The following is an 18,730-nucleotide window of genomic DNA, read 5'->3' as shown; positions in this document are numbered from 1 at the left end:
CTGTCTATCTATCTATCTATCTATCTATCTATCTATCTATCTATCTATCTATCTATCTATCTATCTATCTATCTATGTGTGTGTATATACAATTAATATTTATTCACAATTACCATTTTTTCTTACTATTTTTAACAGTTTTTTTGGTAATGTTTTGCAAATTTTCTGTTTTTTCTTTCTTTTTTTTTTTAATCACATCATTTTCTTAACCCGAGGATACAAAAAACATTAGCAAGAAATCAGTAAAAAGTTTTAATTTCTAACTAATTTTTCTGAATAATTTCCTCCTAATTTTCCAGTCAAATTGAACCCTAACCTTTCACAAGCATTTAAACACAAAAAAAATCTGAGATCCACTGATCTGACACTTGAAGATGTCGTTTTTTTTCCTTTTTTCCATGTAAATTTATTTATTTTTGTTTGTTTGTTTTTGCCTATTTTCTTCCATGTTTGGAAGAAAGGTTTGCCCAATTTTCAAAGGGTTAGACTCGAATCACAGACATCATATGAATTGTCATTATGCCCTTCAGCATCATTACCACCCCCAATGTCATTACCCTCAACATATCAACATATCATCATCATCACCATCACCATACATTAACTGCTGATCAAGGGTTTTCCCAATGAGAAACTTCTTTATTGCATCATTACGTCAAGTTTTATAACACTGTTAACAATCCATAGTAGCCCTTGTAACAGTTACCACGAGCTCATACACTTTCATCGATCAAACAAACAAACAGGAATATCTATCTGTTGTATCTTTTCAGTATGATGCCACTGATGGCGTCATCATAAAAGTCCCACTTTTTACTGTGTGCTTTGCTCACACCAGTATACTGCAATATTGCTCTTTCGTGGAGAGGAGTCATCTGGAAAATTCAAAATTTGTTCTCTTTTCAGCAGCCAGAAGGCACAAAAGATATCTCTGTTTTGTGCTACAAGAGGCCAAAATAAAGACGTACTAATCAGGATAGATACAGAACGCAAAGTTCCACAACACCTCTCACTGTATGATGTCTCTTTGTCCCAAACTTCTCTGATGTGTCCCGCTTTTGCAAAAGATGTGAAAGATCCACATTCTGCAGGGACACTCAGGGTCGGAAAGTCACAGGGGCCTGGGGCAAAAATGGCCGTCAATACTCATAAAATGTCTACGGACTTCAAATGAGAGGGCAAAAAATGATGTTCTTATTTTTTGTTGAGCTGTCATGTATTCATGCATGACTGTGGGTGCTGTTTGTTTTTTTGGTGGGAGCATATGACCAGGTGATCCTTTCAAGAGCATTCTGGGTAATAAACCTGGAGTGGTTTGTTAGCAGAATACAGCTGAGCCTGAAGGTGTACAAGGTGTCTGTGACTATTATCCTGTCTGTGTTACAGTACAGTGTGATTTCAAATAAAACAACTGTTAGTTGTACAAATTGCTTATTTGCTCATTCGCAATGCAACTGTATAATTTCATGGTTTGAGAAAAGGATGAAAATACCCCTAAAAATCAGATTAATTGGTCATAAATTTCCTTATGAAAAAAAAAAAAAGAGTTAATTTCTTACCCTGGTAAGACTAAACATTTGTCATATTTAAGAAATATTGCAGCAACAATAGTAAAAAATGGATTAGAATTAGAATTGAGAATAAAAAAAAACAAAACAAAAACACTTTCAGATTAACTAAATCAATACATGCATTTTCCAGTGAAGGCAATTATGCCCGTCTCTGTCAAAGAAAAAAGTTACCTATGCAGTACGAGTTGTAATTCTTTAGTTTTTGGGACATAATGACAATTTCTCAAACTGTCTCAGTAGTTAAAGCTCACAATCCACAGAAAATAAAAACATGTAAAAAAATCAAATAAAACAAACTAAGCAATTCAGTAACCAAGCATGTCTTAAACAATGACCCAAACTCCTGACATTGAGACAGTTGGTGCATATACTATATACACGTCCATTACCCAGACAGACACAGTAGAGACTTCATGTCCACAAATGAACAAGTGTTTTTGTAAAATATTCATTCATTATCAAATGCTAAATCAAGTAGAACTGATGACAAGATAACAAAGTCAGCAAACCAAATTCATTCTGGAAAGAGTGGTAAACAAAAGCACAAAAATGTATATTACAATAGTTGATCACTGTCAACTGTTATTGTACCAGCATGTACTGGAGGACTCGATTAAAGGTATGTACAGTGTTCACCCCACTTGACTTATTTCATGTGTTTGTGTACTACCAGATTATTTCAAAATATGCTGATTTTTTTTGTCTTTGGTCTTTTTTGCTCTTTGCACAGTAGAAAAAGTTAAGTGGGTACTTTTCCAAGCCATCGAAGACACTGTGCAAATGCAATATTTTACATGCATGCTGCACCACTCAGGTGATGGGAACTACAGCTGTTTTGCAAATACAAATAATATCAAGTAAATAATACAGTTTTTATTGGGTAGTGTATATTTATTGTTTTATTCAGTGCTGAGAGCCAACGGATGTATATACAAATTTGTACACCTATTTAATGCAAAACTGCTTATTTTTAAATGTTGTACAATAAAAAGAAACTATCTTCTATAATAAAGAAACAGGCTGATTTAAAAGCCATCAACTCTGGTAAAACCTTGAGGAAAAGCAAGGATGCAAATGCACAATTATACCATCAGCTATGACCAGCAGTAGCTTTTCCAGATTTCACTGCCTCCATTACAATGACTGTAAGAATGTGGTAGCACTGCTTCTGCTACTGTACTGTCACTACTTACTACAAGGTTTGTTCGCTGCAGTGGCAGCTGTTTATAATATGAATGTACATGGTAATAGTCACTGCAGACAAACGTGCTTCTTTGAGAACTAAAATAGGGTCATAAACCTTAAGGCAGGATGATCAAGGCACATGCTGATTTACACTATAACACAGGAGAGTTATGAGAATGTCTTCATTCTAGCTAATCGGGACAGATAAAAGCAACTAAGAAAGAAAGAAAGAACAGAAAAAAGACAGAGAAAAACTTATAGTTGCTCCCATGATTGCTAGCTTATTTTGTAACTGTTACATCCGTCTGACATCCTCATTTATGTACTGAAGTAATGCCAGTTTGAGGGTAGCATGTCCTTCCTCAAGTGTAATTTCTTTTCAAAATGGCCGCTGTGGTAATGAGGCTTGAGTTTATGAATTTATGCAGGTGTCACTGGAACTGCGAGGCAAGGGTGGTCAGCTGGCAGTGGATGTCAGCTGACAAAGCAAAAATATATGGTAAACTTGGTTTTATGAAATCCAACCATCGTCCATTTGGACTTCTCAGTGGTGGTTCATGGGTATATCAATATGTATCAATAATAGTATTAACAGAAACAATAGCAGCACCGAGTCACCCAGTCCTCAGAAGCTGTTCTTGAGTTTGAATGATTAAGTTTGCCCATATTTATCCACAAGGGAGGAAGGCATTTTAATTGCTGCTCTTGAGCTCAAAGCGGCTGTACACCTGCTTGGATTTCATCTTGTTGTATTGGTTGACCAGGTCTAGCTTGCTGTGGCCCAGCGTCATCCGCTTCTGGTCCTGTCGGTTTATCACCTGGCCGGGAGTGGGAGGCGGCGGGGGGCTCTGCTGGCTCTCCGGCTCTGGTTGAGAGAGGTCCGGTCCTCCCCAGGCTGTGGTGCTGTGGGGGGATGGTGATCTCCTGAAGATGTAGGCGTCTTTGTCTTTATTGGAGGAGGGCATGAAAATGTCTGTGAACTTGTTGAGCAGCGGGGTGGAGGAAGTCTTCTGCTTCGGGGTGAGTTTGTTGTCATTGATGGGGGAGGGGGACTGTGGCTTGGGGTTTAGGTTTGAGTTGGGGGTGCTGGTGCTGTGGAACAAACTTGGTTTGTGGTCATACAATCCCAACGCTTGGAACTTGGAGGTGGTTCCACCCAAATTTGGTCGCAGGAAGTCTGCTGGGTTGGACTTGGTCCACTCAATGCCAATCGTTTGGCCAAATGTTGCCGGTGGGCGCTCTGGGACTGGGCTGTGATTGGTTCCTCCGTTGGGACTAAGTCGGGCTCCAGGTGAGGTGTGATTCTGAAGTATGGGTGTTTGTCCTCTCTCTCTTTCTCCACCTCCACCTCTCCTCTCAGGGCTGATGTGACAGTTGTTGTTCAGCTCCCTCTTGTCATGAGCTTGGGTGACCTTGTAGACTGCATTGGTCATTCCAGGTGCAGCCTTCACACTGGACATGCTACTGCTTGATTGGCTGCTGGAGTTCTCAGAACACACCCGCTCCCTTTGCCTGTGGGACAACAGAGAGCAATGATAGATTAGCATACTTAAAAAAACTATTATAAGACAAAACAGTGGGCCGTGCCACCAGTCCAGTTAAAACAAATGCAGGCTCATTACCATAAGACTTAATTAAACAGATTTGTCCAACTCTGAAACATAGATTCTGATTCCAGTTTCTCACCTGTCAGACAGTATATCTGGCAGTCCTGTGCCGAACCCCATGCCAATGCCGGGTGCCATCATGGCAGGGTATGCTGGGTAGTAAGGTAGGCCCTCCTCCTCTGGGTTGTAGAAACAGTCGATGATCTGAGAGTCGGCGTACAGACAGCGGAACTCCCGGTCGAAGCTGTCGGTGATGCGACCTGAGAAATGCATCACCATGTTGCTGTGCACCTGAGCCGACAACCAGGTGAAACTAGAGAGGAGACGTGACATAGCAAAAAAAGGAAAAGGAAAAGAAAGACATGTCAAGGAAAAGACATGTTAAGTGTTCAGTTGGTGAGCCGTACACATCTGTGGATTCAATGCTGAGCCAAGGTGAAAACACAGGTAACCCATTTAACACAGCCAAGTTCACAGCTCACTTTAACGCTCCTGGTGAGATTTATGGTTGGGACCCTGAAGGTTCTTTGCCAGACCAAAAATTTCAACTTTCCTTCTTTATTTATTACATTATTAATTGCATTTCTTACCTTGTTATTTTATTTATTGATTGAACTGTGAAATACACATTTACTTAACAGGCATTTATCTGACATTTGTATTCCAGAGTAGCTAATGTGACAATGGAATGAGTTACCTTTGCTACATTACAAGCAACTAATAATAAGGAGTTTGAGGGACTGAGCCATTTCTGTCCTGTTTGCACTTCTGTGAGAGAGTTAGCAATAGTGAAGTGTTAAAATACACATTTTACACATGATAAACACAATGTGACATGCTTCAAAGGTGTACTGGCAGTTGAGACTATCAAATTTCCACATTGTACCTTAATGTGCATGCAAATGTGTAAACTCCAGAAGCACACACTATGTAACTTAATGTCCATTAGCTGCCTATGTGCAAATATTGTCCTTCAGCCTGAAGATGATAAGGTTTGCAAATCACTTTGGATTTAGCGTTAACAACTTCCTGGTCAAATGCCGTCACTGTGCTGACTCATCAGCTTGTGCGCCAGGGGCCAACAAAAGGTGCAGTCATGACAAGTAGGTATACTGGAGCTGTCGGGTAGCAACATGGCAGAAACAGGGACGAGAATACAGTCTTCACATAGGCTTTCAAACATGATGAAAGAAGACTTAAAAAAATCGATCATGTTTGAGTGATTAAATTTAACGGCACTCTATTTTTAAAAATCCATCCTTTTATACAGTTATGTCAGACTAATTCCAGTCAACACATCACAAGTGGACTTTGCCCTGATTGGCTCCCCTCACTAATGAATTATTGAAATCCTTCCAATCAGGCCAGTTTGAAATAGAAAGCCACTACTCAGGAGGTTCAGCTCATTTGAATTAAAGGAGCTGGTTGTTGCCCCACTATTTAACAGTATCTATTTATGTAACCTGTTAAGTCTTGAAAGTTTCTAAAGTTCATTTATTGATACTCTCAAAAGGGGACATTCCAAAAAAATTAAACTTTTTTTTTTTTTTTCAAGTTTAATTCAAATCATCTGAAGCCTTTAAAGATTTGCAGAGTTGTGAGAGATGTCTGCTCAAACAGTCAATGTGTTTTACAGCAGACAAAAGACACCTTAAATACATAAATCATAAACCATTGAGCTTGTCTGAGTTTTAGTCACACAGAATGAGTCTGACTGTTCTACCAAGGTCAGATAATCACTTTAAAGCCGGCAATAAGGTTGTGTTTGATAGTCAAAAACACAGAAGCCTCTCCTTACCACTGAAGTCATATAACACTGACAGAACAACACTATTATGTAAGTGGCTCATATGTTTTATATAAGGCCAAGTATGTCGCCTAAGAGATCAACTGGGTAGACCAGTGCTAGACCAGTCAATATCTGGTGCATGACCTTGAACCCCAGGTGTTACTATTTTTTATTTTGCATAATGGAGGAATAAATAAAAGAGTGTGGATTTAAACTGAGTCAAGTCAGTGATAATCACAACATAGCACAATGCAATCATCAAAAAAATTGTGTATTAAAAACATTTTTATTCCATTGTTTGATTGAAACAGGTCCAGGTGTAAGTGTGTACGAACCAGCTCAGACTGAAGGTCATGTGTGCAAAACATTCAGCCTGTTACTCTATTTTCTATCTTTTCTTTCAGCAGGTACTGTGCTTCTGTATATCAATTCAAAGAGCAAGCTATTACGCCAATGATTTATTGTCTCTGTAAATAATTTAACTAATTCATCTGAAATTCCAGTCAAAAGATAACACAGGTCTATTAAACAGCAAAACAGATATAAACCACAGTGTGTTGTTTCTTTTTCAAATAAGCTAAATGTGGATAGTCCTGGTTCAAATTTATTGAAATGAGCACGTCTCTATTATCAGTGTGTAAACAGTGTGTCACATTTTCAGGTGACTGTATTTCGGATTTACACTGGATTTTCAAGATAAAATACACAGGAACCAGAGTTTCAGTGATAAGACAATTGCAATAACATTTGCCTTGGCTGAGCAGCCTGGCACCTTGACAGACCTCGCCCATGCATTCCACAGTTAGCACGGTTTGATGCCTGTCAGCCTCAACCACATACCAGTTCCTGCCTGTTCAGTCACCACACACTGAATGGTCACCACACATAATCCTCCAATAACAACACCCCACCACTACCATCGTTCACAAGTCTGACATGCTTCAGAGAGGCATGACAAGTAGGAAGAGAGTGCTCTTGGCTTGATGTGCTGGAATTGCGAATTAAAGTTGTGATCAAAGACATGTCACTTGAACCGGAGATCTGGTGGTAATGGGTCTGGCTTGATTATCCAACACAGCTGAACAGACAAAGAAAAGAGCAGCACCTACAGAAACTCGCACTCATCAACAGAAAATGCAATGAAAAACACATCATAGTGCTGGACACACTGATTGACAGGTGCTCTCTGGGAAGTGCAGTGCAGAAACACCACAGCAAAGAACACTCTGTTCATGAGCGTTCAGCACTTTGAATAAAATACCCTGACAACCAATCTGATGCTACTGGTGTAATACACACACACACACACACACACACACACACACACACACACAAAGCACCTTCACTGTGAATTATTATGTGAAATAAAGTCATGGCATTCACACCAAATACAACACCAACAATGCCATAAAAACCCTACACAATTTCACTGTTTCAAGCTTTACATTTAGAAAAATTGTCCCAACAAGCAGAATACGTGAGTGTCAACTGGAAAGATCCTGACTATGTCTTTTGCAGTCCTCTGACAGTAAAAGCATCAATTGCTACATACAGGACAGACTCACGACGAGGCAGGTAAGAGCAAAGCAGAGGCAGCAAGGGAATCCCATGACAGCACATCCATGTTTACTTGTGAACTGTATCTAAACACTGACTTTGCGTGCCTCCCAACCTCTCTTGATGTTAGATATTGACTTTTAGATGTCTGTCTCCAATGTCAACATACTGCGCATTTGTAAGAACGATTAACTGTTTTCTATCAGGTAGATAGAGAGATTAGTAGCCAGCACTGACTTTGATGTTGATAAGAGTAGATGCTGATAAGACAGCCTGCACCAGCTCAAAGTTGGGACAACGTGTGCAGTCGTCCATGTCTGCATCATTCACTGAAATTGGACCTTATTTTCTACATTCCTACTCAAAACACTTTCCAAAACTGTTTTTTATATGACTGTTTACCATGCGAGAACAACATATTGTGGAGCTAGTCGTTTGGATTTACCCAGCCAGCACCCAGATGTGCTGTGTGTATCTCTACTATGCAGATGTTTACAAGACACACAAGTAAGAACCAGCCTTAAGATGTCCAACAGTAAATGGCATTCATGTGGTGCATTTCCACAGCTCATGAAGCACAAGAGTCTCCTTTAAACGAGAATGTCTTAAGGTTTTGCTAACCCAGGGCATGTGTTATAATTATGTCATAAAGAGCAAGGTTTAAAATACAGTCTTAATTACCTCTCTCTCTCTCTCCCCCTCTCTCTCTCTGAGACTGCTAAAATCCTTGGAGTCTCTTAACATTATGTGTCCAGCAGTTCCATGATTAAGTCACTTGCATACAGAGACACAGACACACAGTGATATGCACGTTTATGCTTACTAGCACTCACACACACATATTACTCACAAAAACACCCATGCATGCACACACACTTCTTTATGTGGGAATGGATTGCAAACTAAGCTTAACAAAATGGAAGCAGGAGGAGTAAAAGCTAGGTTTGAGGTTGAGGTCCAGCCTGCTACAGTACAGAGGCAGGAGCAGAGATGCCGGTGATTTCGATGTCAAATTCCTTGCTGTCACTACACGTGTACATCTTGACCAGATTTCATAAATGTGGTCCATTATCCACTTACAAATAAAGTTACATAAGGATGGGGGGAAAAACAATTCAGATACATATCAGTTTTTTTTTTGTTTGGTTTACAAATTTTATATCACCATGCTGACTTTGAATCAATAGTTTGTCCTTAATTTAAATCAAATTTAAACAACAACAAAAAAAAAACTTAAATTAAAATAAATTAAAAATAACATAAAAATAAAAGATTAAATGAAATAAAATAAGCTAAAATAATCTCATTGTTGTGTTTTATTTTTTATTATCTTTCAAAACTTTTATTTTAACTTACTTTACGACTAATTGACTTTGTTTTCAAGTCCAGACTGAAGGTCACCTGCACAGAATACTGTCATGCATGCAAAACATTCATCCTGTGTTACTTTATCTCTCTTTCAACAGAGACTCCGTTAGAGATACTTTTCAGCTGCACTGACTATATCAGTTTAAAGAGAGAATATCAAATTGCAGTACTTACAAAGTCACAGTCATTACATAATCACAATACATGTTGAATCAGCATCCAAAATCATACTGGAAGGGGGGAGTCCCTGCTGATTTCTATCTCTAAAGTGCTATCAGCAACACATAGATCATTTTTTTGCCTTTTCTGATAATGATCATCCTGGAAATGATGACACAGAAATATTTAGGTCAGTGTTGCTATGATCACTGCAGGCTTTCCACTTTACTATTTGCTGCTTGTAACTGCTGCAGTGATGCAGGAATTTAAGCACATACTGCTACTGGACTTTCTGTAATTTGAATTTGCTCTCAGTGAGGTTGCCAGTTACACGCTGGGCGATACGGACAAAATCAAATATCACAATATCTTCAACTGAACTTACAACAATGGATCTTTTTCGAAGCAGCCATTTTGACATGAAATAGCAGGTTAAACCCAATGTGTTTGTTGGAGGTTTTGTGCAAAATTATTGAACTGAATTCAAAAAGGAGCAACAAAACAACACAAAACAGAATTCCCTGCAATCTTTGTGCTATTTCTTGTTTGTAAAAAAAAGAAGAAATCTCTACTTAAAGTTAAAAAACAACCCCAAATTCTGAAATCTAGAGCACGGGAAATCACACTGCAGAAGTCCCTCATTTTGTGTTTCAATGCTACGTTTACAGAGCATGCTTCTGCAGCCACTTTGAATCAGAGCTGTGATTCCCGTTCACCTCTTGGCTGTGTAGTTTTGTTCAGGTATTGTCATAACAGTTTCAAATGACCCTGGCAGCTCCTGGCTAACAGTAGCACAGTCAGCCAGCTGCACAAGACAGGCATTGTGTCGAGTGCTGCGAGCCCATCCACATGCAGAAATTTGCAAACTCATTATGGCTTCTGCAGCTCAGTTTATTTATGGCTTCTTCCTAATCCACTGTATGTTATGTTAATCCTATCAAAGATCCAAACTAAATGTCAAGCTGCTAAATGAGAGGCACTCACTGACTCTTTTCACACCTTCGCTTGTTATGTTTGATATATCTGATGCTGTACTGGCTGTGCATGTTTCTGCTTCTCCAAACTCCACTCTGTCACTGTTGCCATTAAGAAACAGGCATTTAGGCTTTTTCCATTAAAATCCATATTAATGTCATATGAAACTGAATCGGTGGTTGAAAGACAATTGATAACATGATGAAGCAAGATGCAGAGGCCGATGGTGAGAGAGTGTGAGTGTGTGCGTCCTTCCTCACCTGTATGACCCGGCGATGACCTCTTCACAGTCGATGATCATAAACTTCTCCAGGACCTGACCGGTGAACTTCTTGCCGCTCTTGGTGCAGTACGTGTCCCCACACACACTGCGAATGCGCATGTTCTGTATAAGATAGATACAAAAACACACCACGTTTAGGCACACGTGTGCAAACAGCAGGAGTATGAACTATTAGGAAAAGAGAACTACAATAGCCTCCAACTAACTCTGAAATTATCAAGTATTTGCACTTACTTTTTTGTACTTTTAAAATTAAAATGATCTCAAAATGCAAATAAAATGTAAACAAATGTCTTAAAATCCAAATACGTGCTCTGTGCATTACATTGGCAGAAACAGGATTGCCCTCAATTAAAGGATTATGTGAAGGAGACACGACTAGACAATTGGGAATTTTGAGAGGTTTTCATTTTTATCTGATGTTTTTCTTATTTAACCTTGACCCAAACCTTTTTGTTTTCATTTTCAAACCTTAATTGCAAATTTTATTTGCTTGAATCTCAACCCTACTCTTAAATGAAGTGGTTTTATCTGTCTAAACTGTTTGCTGAACCTTTTCTCGTGACAAACACGAGAATGATGAGTCCAATGTGCGCTACTGTCACATATGTTTGTGTTGCAGAGACATAATGTTCACATGTTCAAATAATCCATGACCGTAAGTAATCTAAGGGAAAGTCTGAACCAAGGTTCATGTTTTTGTTACACTGTATAGATTTGATCTGGTTAGTTTGGGTTTTACATTACAATAAGGCTACGTGAACTTTGGTTTGTGGAGCGGTGTGCATCTGACGTTGGGGTGCTGTCAATTTGGTGAGTATCCCTGTATGTCAGTGAATGAACAGATTCATTTTGTTGCAATAATAACATTGTTACGGCTTTACTAACAGCAACACCAATTTCAAGTGCAATACTCAAGTCTAGTTCAAATTTGCTACATTAATTTGACTCAGACGTTTCGGTCTGTTTGAGGATGTTGATTTTGTTCTCCTTAAAGGTTTCATACCTGTGATTTTGGTTTGGATCAAACTGAAAAAGTCCAAAAGTCCAGCCCAAACCATTTAGGCCTCAAGTTTCAGAATCTGATGCCATCAGTCTTCAAGGAAACATTATGTAATCTGTCAAACTCTGTCCTCCCCTTGTTTCCATCCCTCCCACCTTTCCTCCATCATTTTATTTACAACCTGTCAAACGAACCCGTCCAAGAGCTCGCCCTTTTGTAATCTGTCTTGCTTGCAGACAGAGGCACCCACAGTCTCTCTCTCACGCAGACAGTTTCACACATACACTCAAGTCTACTCACCACCAACCCACCATCCAACTGCCTGAACTCGTCCACACACACACACACACACACACACAGGCACACATCATGTTTCCATCACTTCTGAGGACATTACACTGACTTACATTCATTTCCTGGAGACTTATCCCAGCCTTAACTCTAACCACGACCTGCCTAACCCTAACCTTAACTGAACCCTAAAGTTAGCTTACCCTTAAATCCAGTCTTCGCCCTCACATTAATGATTTTCACTAAGGGGACTTGTTTTTTGTCCCGATAAGGGAGGTGAGTCCCTACAACATGACTGTGTCAACAGATTTACATCCCCACAGGATTAGTAAAACCTTGTACACACACACACACACACACACACACACACACACACACACACACACACACACACACACACACACACACACACACACAGAGCTTTAAGTTAAACCTTAGTGGGCAAAGCCAAAGTAGACTACCAGTTTTTCAGAGTACAAATTAGCCAACTGGCTAACCTGAATAGCAAAGAACATTAGACCAGACATGCTCACACTTCAGCTAGCCAACTTCACATGATAGTCTACCTTCTTCCTTGTTGTTTTTGTCGTTTCTTTCTGTTCTTTCTTCTTTCAACCTGCGGCCATGAACCAGACGTTTCATGTGGCCCTAATAAATTCAAAGTGATATTCATGCTGTAGCGGCCCCAGCAGGTGTTGCCGTTAGCTAGCTTGACTAACGGTAGTAAACGGACCCGAGTCTCTGCTTTAAATGACCATCTATAGCAACAGTCATTCACTGTGAAAGTCATTATTCACAAATAGTGGACCGCAGTAAAAAATATAAATGGCAGTAACTTCATTTTTAGTAAGTAATTTTTGACCATTGTTTTCATGAACTTGACAGCAGGCTAGCTAACTAATTTGAACATGGAAGGTCCGCCAGGCCAAACAGCATCTCAAAACCAGCCCAAAACCCGCCCAACCGGGTATAAAAACGGCCCAAAAATCAGCCCAATACCAGAACTCAAAATATGCCCATAAAAATCCATATATGTTGCTTTTGAAGTCCAACAGCATTGCTATAATTGCAAAATGCACTATAATATCTATAAAATAACATCATAAACATTAAAGGCAATTTCCCCGGCAAAGGCAATTTCCAGGCAAAAATCATTTCAGCTCACCTGTTAAACGGGAAAAAACTCCATGAACTTGAACTATTTACAGCGCTGTCCAGTTTCTTTTTAGACATGTTGAGATCCCTTGCCCTGGTCCCTGTCATACAGAACTGTATTGAACAAGGCAGGGGCGCCGCCAGGAATTTTGGGCCCCATGAAAAAAAATAAAAAATAAAAAATAAAAAATAAAAAATAAATATATATATATATATATATATATATATATATATATATATGTATATTTACTCGATGATGGTTTAATCATTTTATATTAGTTTTTACCTATTTTTTGGGGCCCCTGTCAGGCAAGGGCCCTTGGAATTGTCCTAACTTTTCCCCCATATACGGCGCCCCTGGAACAAGGCCAGCATCTCTCTGGTGGGCTCAAAGTCGTGGCAGCAGGTTTCATTAGTCATTCAAAATATGAATCTTTATTCACATGCATTATTCATCATCTGTATGCCACGGGTCTGCCCAAGCCCAACCCGCGGACAAAATTTGTTACCCGCGGCAACACTTAAAAAGTAGCCCAATTTGGCGGAAAAAACGTGGACTTGGCAACCCTGACTTACACTTAAGTGGGAGTTCTGGATATCGAGGGCGGCGCACATGTCGGTGAAGTAGCTGAGGTTCTTCTCGTCCAGCAGGATGTAGACGGGGACCCTGCGCTTGTTGGACGCCTCCATCAGATCGCACAGCAGGTCTACGTCTGTGAACACGTCCATCACCAGCGCTATCACCTGGAGCGGGGAGGGAGACACAGAGACGTGAGCATGCAGGACTTGATGAATATTTCACGAGTGTGGTCCTATGTACGCCTTCCCGCAGAGGACACAGCACTACCACTGCCTGGCCAAGGAACCTGATTCCCACTGCAGCTACGAGGGTCACAAATTACCAGCGGCTGAGGGCGAAAAAAGCTCTTAAAATTCATATAATGACTGTGAAATTATGAAGGGACAAGAAATGCCCCCGATAGAGTAAGAGTAGCCTTTTTTGCATTTCACTGTGTGAAGGCCCCACTTAATTTTTCACTTTTTTCTTTTTAATCAGCAGGGGAAGACAGATAAAGTCGAAATGACTGTGTTTTCTGTTCCCCTGCTGATTAAAAAGAAAAAAAGAAAACTTAAGTGGAGCCTCTGGACAGCTGGATGTGTGTGTGTGTGAACCTTTTCTTTGTCTGCTGCCTCAGTTATGTAGGTTGAACGAACCCATCAAGCACTGAGAACTGCAAGGAGTCAGAAGAGCGCGGTGGATTTGTTTTCACTGAGTTACATGATTTGTTGTATTGTCATGGGTTCAACTGTGAATGTGACCACTGTCCCACTGTAGGTGATTTGTGGGAACCTTCGACATGGCGGCTCTTTCCTGTGTGCTCTGGGGGAGAAAAATGAAGCCATTTTTCAGTCTGAAGCGGCAGGAAATGTCTCTGACTGTTACTCAGTTCGCATGATGGCATGTTATGATTTAAAATCTAAGAGCAAATCTTAGTGGAACACGTTTGGTCATATGTAATGCAAGTGTGTTATTTCATGGTTTAATGAAATGATTCCCAAAAAGACGCCTAAAATGAGATCAACAGGGACAAAAGTGCCCTAACCCTAACAAACACCAAATTAAGTCTGTAATGAAGTTCATTTCTTAGCCACCTGTGCTAAAAATAATAAATCAGAAGGTCTATCCCATAGTGTCTGCATGTTCACTTTGGTAACTTCTGTCGCCGGGAATTCATGAGTCAGTATTTCAAAAGTACAAAATGTTTCGAGCCTCAAAACTGTGCAGTGTCTCCACAGTACCCTGTGCTGTTTTTCTGGAACTGTTTCAAATGGTGCATATATCTCATTTTGGACAGAAACTCTTCGCATACAGTCGTGTTATGTCACACCTATGAATGTACCCATGCATACTGCACGTCAAAAACACAGAGGAACACATGCCCATGCAGAACACACTTTGGTTATGTAACATATGTAATAACTAATGCTACACACACGTGTAGACATCTGCAGGCATGCATGCATAAATAGGGACATGTCAAGACACAAATCCATGTAAATGCATGACACACACGCTGAAAAAGGGCTAAACGCACAATGCTCGATATAATTCTGAATAATAAAAAAAATAAGTTACTATGATAAAAAGGCAACCGAATGATGTTTATCACAGCATTGCTATCACTTATCAGTCGTAGATAAGATGGTCCAAGAAACTTCATATCAAATGTTCCCTCAGAACAAAAGGAAAAAAATATTTTACAGTATCACAAGAGCACAACTGTGAGAGCACAGCAACTCCGCCCTGCAGGAGTTTAGTATAAAGCATTGAGTAGAGTAGGGACCCTATTATTATTTTAATTTTTACCAATAAATTTGGTGCATACCTACATAACAAGCCTCCATTCACTCTGTTTACACAGGAGAGTTGGCAGCATCAGTTCAAAAGCTGAATATGTTTCATGTTAGACTGTTAAATGATGAGGCTTGCTCAATATAACTTTAAATCAAGTCATGAGCTCATGACTGACAGTTGTAGGGCTTTTAACTAGACACTAAATTGAAATTAATAAGCATGTCAGTTTACACTGAGTTAATGATCAAAGATGAGTACGTTTCATTAAATTGCACTGGGTTTTTACAAAATCACTGCCACAAAGTGTGACTGCCACAAAGTCGCAGTCACACATAAAACAAGAACAAGCATCATACTGTGAAGCCTGTGATCAGAAAGGCCAAGCACAGCCTTCCTGTCCGTGAATTGAGGTCAGTTATTGAATGACTGACAGACCGGTCTTTCTGCCTTTGGTGCTTGCAGAGAGATAAGAGCTGATCAAACATGACAGTAGACAGGAGCACAGACGAGCTCAAGCCCGCTGCATTTGTTTGTCAGCAAATGAAGCGAAAACCACTTGAGGGAGAAATTAATGCGCTCAGGTGGGAAGGAAACAACACAAAAACACCCAGCAGACAGCAGGCACGAACACACGTTTCCCCCAGGGCCTGATGACGGCTCATAACTGCCTCTGCTGCCTTGTTTGTCAGGACAGCTACACTTGCACAACACCTTGGTGTTTGGTTTAGGCTGCTGCTGTTTTGTTCTTATGCTCAGCCAGCAGCCACAGGGGGCAAGTGAGCAGCAAAAGTAGAAAGTAGAAAAGCAGAAAAGAAATGGGGTTGAAAACATATTTTCAGAGGTGTGACATAACACCTTTGTCATAATAACCTGAAGTAACCACATTGTTAAGGAACCCCCTCATGGATTCACATTACACCACAAATTGCCACATGGATGAGACTTCCTCCCATGGATACTGTCAGATATAATTCTATAACCTAGATAGGTACCCTTATGTTGGTGGATTTTACTTTTTTACTAACTTCTAATGAATAGTGAAATGGCAGGATTCCTAATTTTCCTGAGGAGGCCCCTGCAACTCTCCCAGAGATCCCTGGTGGTCCCTTGACTCAACTCTGGGCCCTCATTTGGTTGCATTTTGACTGAGAGACCCCTCCAAGTGAGAACATACTTTATGTTTAATAAGACGTAGTATTGTACTGCACAGCTGATTTTCACTTATGGTGGGGAGATAACTGTAAAACCTCTGATCTCACCAGTTATTAATAGCCTAAGGAAGTGACTGAGTTGATTGATTGAAGGCAGAGTGAGACGGGCAGCCCATCTGAGACTGGTTTATAAGACATCATATTAATCAGAAAGATCAAACACCGAATGCACAATGCCATAATGTTCAAATAAGTAAATATCATGTCTGCAGTGGGTTAACTAGTCTTAATTGCAGTTCTCATGTCTCAATCATTTAATTAATGAAAACACACATTTCTCTATGTAGTACTTAGCCAACAAGAAATAATAAGAAATATTTCACAGCTTTATTGTAGTGTGCTAATTTATAACCAATATAAAAGTGCTGTGCACAGTGTTGATGTGTGAACGTGGTGACTGAAACCTCCTTAACACGTGGTAACCTACTTCATAAACCATCTGAAAGAAGCCATTGCAGTGCTGTTATAATGTTGTAGGCATATTATGGAGGCTTCTATGGAGACATGTGTTTGCACTGGTTAATACACTGGGCAGTGCTACATGCTGCTTTTTCCCACACCAGTTCCAATAGTTCAACACAAATGAATCTACTGATCATTTTCCTGGGGAGCCCCCTCCCTCCGGGACCCCACTTTGACAGCCCCTGTGCCGTCTTACCTTCTTGGCTTTGTTTATGAGGGACCTGATGAGGTCTTTGATGTTGTGAGACTTGTCTCTCTGGAAGTAGATCTGGGTCTCTGAAGGTCCGTATCTCGCCGGGGACTCCGGCCAGCCCAGCTCTAGCATAGGAGGCTCCTCGTCGCTCATCATGGGGAAGTAGGTCCCGGAGGTGAGCTCCGACACGGCGTCTCCGTCCTCGATGTCCCGGTCGTTGCCGTTGGGGCTGCCGTTCACCTCCGAGCCGCAGGACTTGGCCGCATGCTGGGTGATGTAGCGGATCTCCAGCGGAGAGAGAAAGTTGAGCTCCCTCTCCTCGTTGAGCACCTTGCGGTACTCCTTCTCTCCGTGCTCCAGCAGCGCGTCCGTGGCCAGCCGGGCCGCCTCGTTGTGGCTCAGCTCCAGCGTGGAGACCTGCCGCCACGGGTTCTTCACCTCCTCCAGCCGGGAGGCGAGCTTCCCCAGCGGCTTCCTGCCGTTGGTGGCCGGCCGCAGGCCCTCCGAGTTGATCATGGTGCCTTTTCTGTTGTCAGCACTAGAATAAACTGTCGCTCAAGTCCTCCAACTGCCGCTCAGGTCTTATTACAGCCTGCCCCCTTTGAAAAAGAACTATACTACACCTATAGTCACTTTGGGAGTTATACTACACAACTGTCACTGCAAATTTAGGGATGTTGTGGAAACATAATAGTGTACTGATAAAGAAAATGACGTTTACTATAACTCACAAGTGATCCCTACAACATAAATACTTGGAGTCCATATATCAATAGGCCTATTTGGCCTGTAGAAATATTATTGCATAGTGATACCGTAGGAGATCAAAAATATACCTAAGAATCACTATAAACCCACCAAGTACACGTCCTGTAGGAATGCAGTAGTGATACTTCAGTCGGTGAAATGAATATCTTTAAGTACTATAAAGTCACAGTTAACTCACCACTGAGCCCCACCATTAGGACCCTGTCATAGGAATATTATAGTGCTTTTTCGTCAAGGTTACAGGCGCGCAATAATCCCAGTAAGCAGAGCAGTTTCCCCTCGGAGTGCGGTGAAAGCTGAAATGGTCCTCGCTTCTCTAATTCCCTATCATGTCACACAGGATCTGTATTCCCAGGGGCTCCACACAGTCGCTGGCTTCTCTCCCTCTCTGTGGCTCCCTGTTTCTGCTCACCTGTTGCTACCTGTCCTGTCCTAGTCTCCGACGTGTCCAGGCTCCTCCTCCTCCTGCCTCTTATCCTCTCACACCACTGGCAAAAGACTCACAACTGAGGGGGGAAAATAAAGGCAAAAAATAAGAAAGAAATTCCACTTCCGTTTATAATTTTCACAATAAAGCCATGACAATATCACAGCACTATTACAGTATGGTTTGCCCTCCCTTTGCCGGAGTGAATTCAAAACTGATTTTATAGTTTGTAACACTGAAATATAAAGTCAGGGAAAAGTTGCAAGAATTTGGAACCAAAATAAAATTACATGGGAAAGGGGAGATTTCCCTCTATGGTGGCCTCTAAGAATTGATCAGGTTGACCAAATTATATTATCTTATCAATCAT

The 18,730-nt window shown here is 40.7% G+C and overlaps 1 protein-coding gene across 1 annotated transcript; it reads right to left on the bottom strand.

Annotated features, from left to right (window-relative positions):
- Positions 1 to 618: 618 nt before the first annotated feature.
- On the bottom strand, positions 619 to 18,389 carry fam83c (family with sequence similarity 83 member C). The gene is made up of 5 exons (XM_030052009.1): positions 17,169 to 18,389; positions 13,520 to 13,687; positions 10,472 to 10,596; positions 4,443 to 4,676; positions 619 to 4,268 (listed from the first exon to the last, which is right to left on the bottom strand). Exons 1-5 carry the CDS (start codon positions 17,679 to 17,681, stop codon positions 3,449 to 3,451), a joined length of 1,860 nt encoding a protein of 619 aa, XP_029907869.1. The 5' UTR covers positions 17,682 to 18,389; the 3' UTR covers positions 619 to 3,448.
- Between the last annotated feature and the right edge of the window lie 341 nt (positions 18,390 to 18,730).

Source organism: Myripristis murdjan, chromosome 5, assembly GCF_902150065.1.
Source record: "Myripristis murdjan chromosome 5, fMyrMur1.1, whole genome shotgun sequence".
NCBI lineage: Eukaryota > Metazoa > Chordata > Actinopteri > Holocentriformes > Holocentridae > Myripristis > Myripristis murdjan.
The sequence above is the reverse complement of the archived record's forward strand: the minus strand, read 5'-3'. Positions and strand labels throughout refer to the sequence as shown.

Coding starts and splice junctions, on each gene's coding strand:
- fam83c (XM_030052009.1), bottom strand. CDS start 17,681: ATGATCAACTCGGAGGGCCTGCGGCCGGCCACCAACGGCAGGAAGCCG. Junction 13,688..17,168: donor TCATAAACAAAGCCAAGAAG/GTAAGACGGCAC, acceptor TCCCCGCTCCAG/GTGATAGCGCTGGTGATGGA. Junction 4,677..10,471: donor GTCATCGCCGGGTCATACAG/GTGAGGAAGGAC, acceptor TCTCCTCTCTAG/TTTCACCTGGTTGTCGGCTC.